Genomic DNA, 6,702 nt, shown 5'->3' on the forward strand with positions numbered 1-6,702 from the left:
AAAAGTAATCTACATCCCTAAAGATAACACTTTTAAGAATAAGGAATAATCGGCCTACCTAAGTATTGGAAGACAGGGTTCCGATGGCTCGAGAACATTCTGCACCCTTCATTCCTTAGTGATATCTGAAACCCACGACATGCATCATAGAAAAAGAAGTCACCACTCAAAAAATACAAAGAATTAAGAGAAAAGGGGGTATTCAGCTTTAAAGAAGTAATAAAAGAAACAAAGTTGGCAGCCACTACACGATATACTTACCACTAGCAGAGAAGCACAGAATTCGCACAATCAAACTAACCAGGTAACATAGAGATTTAAAAGATGAATAAAAGAAATATAGAAGTTTTTGAAGAAAGGGGAAAGAAGTTTCGGCAAAGAGAATACTAAGTTTGATAGCAAGGTTCGGTCAAAGAAAAGTGTAAAGAGAAGTAAGGCAATATGGGGTATAGAGAAAGTAATAAACGATCAAGCACCAATAGGAGGGTTGATGGCCTAAGGTAATTGGCTTAGAAAGGAGGAGAGAAATACCAATTCGGCAGAGAGGGAAATATGAAAAAGAAAGGGAAAGGTCTCCACAAAAGGGTTTGGCACTCGTTTTCTTATCTTCGGTAAAACAAAGGAGCACTACAGTTGAAAAGAAAAGACTCGAATGGTTAAAATACTCCACAGCTACCAAAATTACACAAAACCAAAAGAGGAAAGGAGCAAATGCCGAAACTCAAATGAACAAAATCTATTCGGCACTAAGTGGCATGACCGAATAGGTACCCTCAACTCCTAATTTCAGCTACACTCCTCTCACACCTCAAACTCCTTCAAAATCTCCACAAATCTCTCCCCTTATCCCTCTTAGATATCCTCCACAACAACCACCAAGACTAGTTCAAACTTTCACACAGCTGAGTTCGAAACCACTTCAAACTCTTGCCATCTCAAGTAGCAAAATAATCATCCCTTGCTTGCTATGGGATTCGAACCCAAGCCCTCTCAGTTACACAGCATGCCACCTTACCACTCCATCACAGGCTCTTTCTATGTCATCACACAAACACGATTATTCATAAAGCCTAGGTGCCAGTGTCCATGTTCTTTTAAGAGCAAAAACAAAAATTCTGCAAAAGCCGGAGCTTGAATCCAAGACTTCTCGGACACCCCCAAACACACCCAAATCATATAGCCACCCCACCAAACATGCAATTGTGCCAAACCATGAAAAAATTAAAGATACTATATTTTTGGGGCGTTACAACTCTACTCCTTAAAGAAATTTCGGCCTCGAAATTTACCTGGTCAAAAAAGGTGAGGGTATTGCTGCTGCATCTCCTCTTCAGGCTCCCACGTGGCTTCCTCTGAACTATGATTATGCCAAAGTACTTTAACTAGTGGAACAGATTTATTTCTTAGCACTTTAATGTCACAATCCAATATTTGCACTGATTCTTCCTCGATAGTCAAATTAGGCCTAACCTCGATTCCCTCGACCGACACTATGTGCGAGGGATTAGAACGATACCACCTTAGCATTGAAATGTGAAACACATCATGAATCCTATCCAGCTCTGGAGGCAGTTCAAGTTGATAAAAGATCGGTCCCACACCCTTAACTATTCGATAAGATCCAATAAACCTAGGGCTAAGCTTGCCCTTCCGCCCAAACCTCAAAATTTTCTTCCATGGTGAGAATTTAAGAAAGACATAATCCTCCATAGAGTACTCAATCTCCTTACGCTTTAAGTTTGCATATGACTTTTGTCTATCAGATACTTCCTTTAACCGGTTTCGAATCAACTTTACCTTGTCTTCTATATCAGAATTAATTTCGGCCCTAGAATTCGCACACCCAGTTCAGTCCGACAAGTAGGAGTACGACACCTACGACCATATAACGCCTCGTACGGTGCCATTTGAATACTGGAATGGTAGCTATTGTGATATGCAAACTCTGCCAGCGGTAAATACTCCTCCCAGCTGCCTCTGAAATCAATTACACAACCTCATAACATGTCTTCCAATATTTGAATCACCCTCTCTGACTACCCATCTGTCTGAGGATGGAACGCAGTACTGAAATTCAGTCTTGTACCCAAAGCCTTGTGTAAATTCTTCCAAAATCGAGATGTGAATCTACGATCTCTGCCAGATATGGTAGAAACTGGTACACCATGCAGTCTCACAATCTCGACCACATACAACTTGGCTAACTTCTGTAACGAATAATCAGTGCGGACTGGTATAAAATGGGCAGATTTAGTCAATCAATCTACAATTACCCATATCAAATCCTTCTTAGTCAAAGTCAAGGGTAGCCCACTCACAAAATTCATGGTTACCCTCTCCCACTTCCAGAGTGGAATTTTAATTGGCTGCAGTAACCCAGAAGGTAGTTGATGCTCAGCCTTAACTTGCTGGCATGTCAGACACTTACTCACATAATCAGTAACTTCGAGTTTTAACCCTGGCCACCAGTATAGCTCACGAAGATCTCGGTATAAATTGTTTCTGCCATGATGCATAGCATATGGACTACTATGCGCCTCTTGTAGTATAGACTGTCTCATATCAGAATCCATCGGTATACACACTCTTCCACGGAAACACAACACTCTTTCACTATTCAGCCCAAAATCTATAGTCTCACCATTCTTGACTTGTCGAAAATGAGGAACTAACGACTCATCCAGTAACTGTTTCATCTTAATTTGATCAGTCCAAGTCGGTTTCACCTGTAGTTCAGCTAACAAGCTACCATCAATGAATAGACTAAGATGAGCAAACATTGCTCTCAAATTAGACACCACCCTACGGCTCAGTGCGTCAGCTACCACATTAGCTTCACTAGGGTGGTAATCAATTGAACAGTCGTAATCCTTAAGCAACTCTATCCACCTTCGTTGCCTAAGGTTCAACTCCTTTTGAGTAAGGAGGTACTTGAGGCTTTTATGGTCCGTGTAAATAATCGTCTTTTCACCATACAGATAATGTCTCCAATTCTTCAGTACGAATACCATCACAGCTAACTCCAAATCATGAGTAGGGTAATTCACCTCGTAAGGCTTAAGCTAACGAGACAAGTAAGCAACCACCTTACCCTCTTGCATCAACACATAACCTAATCCAATGTGCGACGCATTACTGTAGACAGTAGTTTCCTTCCCAGACTTCGGCTGTATCAAAACAGGGGCCTTAGTCAAAACATCCTTCAGTTTCTCAAAACTCTCTTGCTGTTTATCAATCCAATTGAACGGTACCCCTTTACGCAGTAACTTAGTTAGAGGTGTAGCAATCAATGAAAATCCTTCAGCAAAACGTTTGTAATCCCCAGCCAGACCCAGAAAGCTTCGAATCTCAGATACTGTCTTTGGTGGTTTCTAGTCCACTACAGCTTCAATTTTTCAAGGATCCACTCTAATTCCCTCTACCGACACTACATGACCCAAAAATATCACTTCTCAGAGCCAAAACTCACACATACTGAACTTTACGTAAAGCTACTTTTCCCTCAGAATTTGTAAGACAATTCGAAGATGTGCATCATGATCCTCTTCGGTTCTTGAATACACCAGGATTTCATCTATAAACACAACTACGAACCGATCCAAATAAGGCTGGAATACTTAGTTCATCAAATCCATGAAAGTCGTTGGTGCATTCGTCAACCCAAACGGTATCACCAGAAACTCGTAATGACCATAACGAGTTCTAAATGCAGTCTTATACACGTCAGCCTCCTTAACCTTTAGCTGATGATACCCAGACTGAAGATCTATCTTGGAGAAAACCATGGCTCATTGCAGTTGATCAAACAGATCATCTATCCTTGGTAAAGGATACTTGTTCTTGACAGTCAATTTGTTCAATTGACGATAATCGAAGCACGTGCGCATCGATCCGTCCTTCTTCTTCACAAACAACACTAGTGCTCCCCATGTAGACACACTCGGTCGAATGAATCCTGGGTCCAGTAGCTCTTGAATTTGAGCCTTTAACTCCACCAGTTCCTTCGGTGCTATCCTATAAAGGCCAATGGACACCGGAGCTGTTCTTGCTAGGAGCTCAATGCCGAATTCAACCTCACAGTCTGGAGGCAACCCCGGAAGCTCTTCAGGAAATACATCCAAAAACTCCTTAACAGTTCTGACATCCCCAACAAAAAGACCTTTAGATTCAGAAATATTAACACAAGCCAGGAACGCCTCACAACCCTTGCGAACTAGTTTCTCGGCCCTTAACGCAAAAATCACATTAGACAGATAATCCCTTCGTTCCTCTATCATATTCACCTTCTCATCCTCCATAGACTTCAACACCACACGTTTAGCAGCACAATCTAATTTCGTACGGTGCTTCACTAGCCAATCCATGCCCAATAAAATAGCAAATTCCCCAAACGACAGTTCCATCAAATCTGCCGGAAAGACCACCCTTTGAACCTCTAAGGGCACATCTCTGAACAACTTATTCACCCTAATAGATTGTCCCAGTGGACTCAACACAGTCATTTCACAAATAGTATTTCAAACTGAATACCCAACGTTTCAGACACAGTGCACACAACATACGAGTGTGTAAACCCAATATCAATTAAAGCAGTGTATGATATATTATAAATGAGGAATGTACCAGTTATGGTATCAAAGGCGTCATTATCCTCTCTACGACGAGTAGCATAGACCCAGGCTGGCTGTCTCGCCTCAGTGTTACTTGTCGAAACCATTTTTTTTATTTTGAAAAATGGGGGATCGACTTTAAGACAAGGTATGGAGTCACCACCAATCCTTTTTTGTGTAGGTGTGATCGGATCACCTAATAAAACATTTTATTTTATTAAAAAAATTAATTTTGGCCTATGAAATTCGAGAAAATGGGTTCGGGAGTCGATTACGTGCGAGAAAGGATTAGCACCCTCGCAATGCCCAAAATTGGTACCTTATTGATTAATTAATGCCTTAATGTCGAAAATTCGAAGAGATTTTAAAATACAATCCCTTTAGAAAATGTTTAGACAACTCGAATTGAACGCTAAGACTCCCTTTGTCCCAAAGGAATAAAATATCATACCCAACATGTTAGGGCATAATATTTCAAACCCTCGATACCAAGATCATCTTATGATTTCCCAAAATTCATGCATTGAAAATTTAAAAGGATAGTTGGTTATTTGGTCAACAAAAAATCGAAATCCAACACGTTATGGCATGATTTCTCGAATTTCCAAATACGAAATATTGCCTTATTTTTTTAATTTAAGAAAACACGGACGAAATTTTAGAAAGGGTATTTGGTCATTTGGTCAATCGGAAAATCGAAACCCAGCACATTAGGGTACAATTTCTTGAATTGCCAGACACAAAATATTGCCAGACACAATATTTGCATTTTTACTTATGTTCAGGTCAAACTGTTTTCTCGAGTCACAGTCACTAATTTATTTATATCTGGAGCTACGGAGCTCCAAATTAAGTTTCGTAAATTTTACTTGAAACTAGACTCACATAATCTTACCATAAAATTTTTCAGAATTTTTGGTTTAGTCAATGAGTACAGTTTATTCTTTAAAATCACTCCTATTTCATTTCCCAATAGCTTTGACCTTTCTTCAATAAAAATTAATTATCTCATAGTATGGGACTTGGATAATGTTCCCGTATATTTTTATTGAAAATAAACTCATTAATAATTATAGGAATATAAATTATAACCCATAAATATTTTTGTACAATTTTTAATGATTTTTTCAAATCAGAGCAGGGGATTTTGAAATCATTCTGACTCTATCTCACACAACATCAAATAACTTATAATATGAAATTCTTTCGCATACATAGTTTCTTTTATAATAAGAACCTAGACTCAATAAGCTTCAATTACATATTTTATTCAATCTCTAACTCACTTTCTACTATTTTTGGTGTATTTTCAAAGTCGGACTGCTGCTGCTGTCCAAAACTGTTTTAGTAAGAAAATGATAATAACTAAATTTACCGCACCTTCCTTTCTTTCAATTAGAAATCTATACATTTTATAAACATATATCATTATTCACCAAATTAACAGAACATCATTTCACAATGCTCATGGACTTACCATTCATGGATTTCATATTAAGTTGAGTTTCTGTACATACCTGTACCGATCCTTACCATTTCATACATATACATAATGCCATTGCATCTTTGATGTCTCGCACACTATGTACCATACTAAATACCTCGCACGCTAAGTGCTATTCTGGATGTTTCGTACACTAAGTGCCATCCTCAATACTTTGCACACTAAGTGCCATTTATATATATATAGCCAAAGCTATCTCAAATTGCACACCAAGTGCCACTTTTAGCCGAAGCTATTTCGAATCGCACACTAAGTGCCATTTTAGACGATAAGTCCTTAATCATAACAATAATCACATATAAACAATTTATACAATATCAAGCATTAAAAGCATAAATTTAACAATGCTTAATACATACGAACTTACCTCGATCGTCAAAATGTTGAAATGGATCGACTAGTCTGAAACTCAATTTTTCCCTCGATATAGACTCGTATGAGGCTTAGCTTGATCTAATCAATCAAATTCAGCTATTTCAATTCATATTCTATTCATTTTAACTCAATTTCATATTTTGGTAAAATTACTATTTTACCCATACACTTTTGACCTTTTGACAAATTAGTCTCTAAGCTCTTAAAATGCAA

The 6,702-nt window shown here is 38.5% G+C and overlaps 1 protein-coding gene across 1 annotated transcript; it reads right to left on the reverse strand.

Annotated features, from left to right (window-relative positions):
* Positions 1-1,293: 1,293 nt before the first annotated feature.
* LOC128283894 (uncharacterized) lies at positions 1,294-4,502 on the reverse strand. Its single transcript, XM_053021313.1, has 4 exons — positions 3,846-4,502; positions 3,087-3,371; positions 2,433-2,726; positions 1,294-1,731 (listed from the first exon to the last, which is right to left on the reverse strand). Exons 1-4 carry the CDS (start codon positions 4,500-4,502, stop codon positions 1,294-1,296), a joined length of 1,674 nt encoding a protein of 557 aa, XP_052877273.1.
* Between the last annotated feature and the right edge of the window lie 2,200 nt (positions 4,503-6,702).

This window comes from Gossypium arboreum, chromosome 11 (genome assembly GCF_025698485.1).
Source record: "Gossypium arboreum isolate Shixiya-1 chromosome 11, ASM2569848v2, whole genome shotgun sequence".
NCBI lineage: Eukaryota > Viridiplantae > Streptophyta > Magnoliopsida > Malvales > Malvaceae > Gossypium > Gossypium arboreum.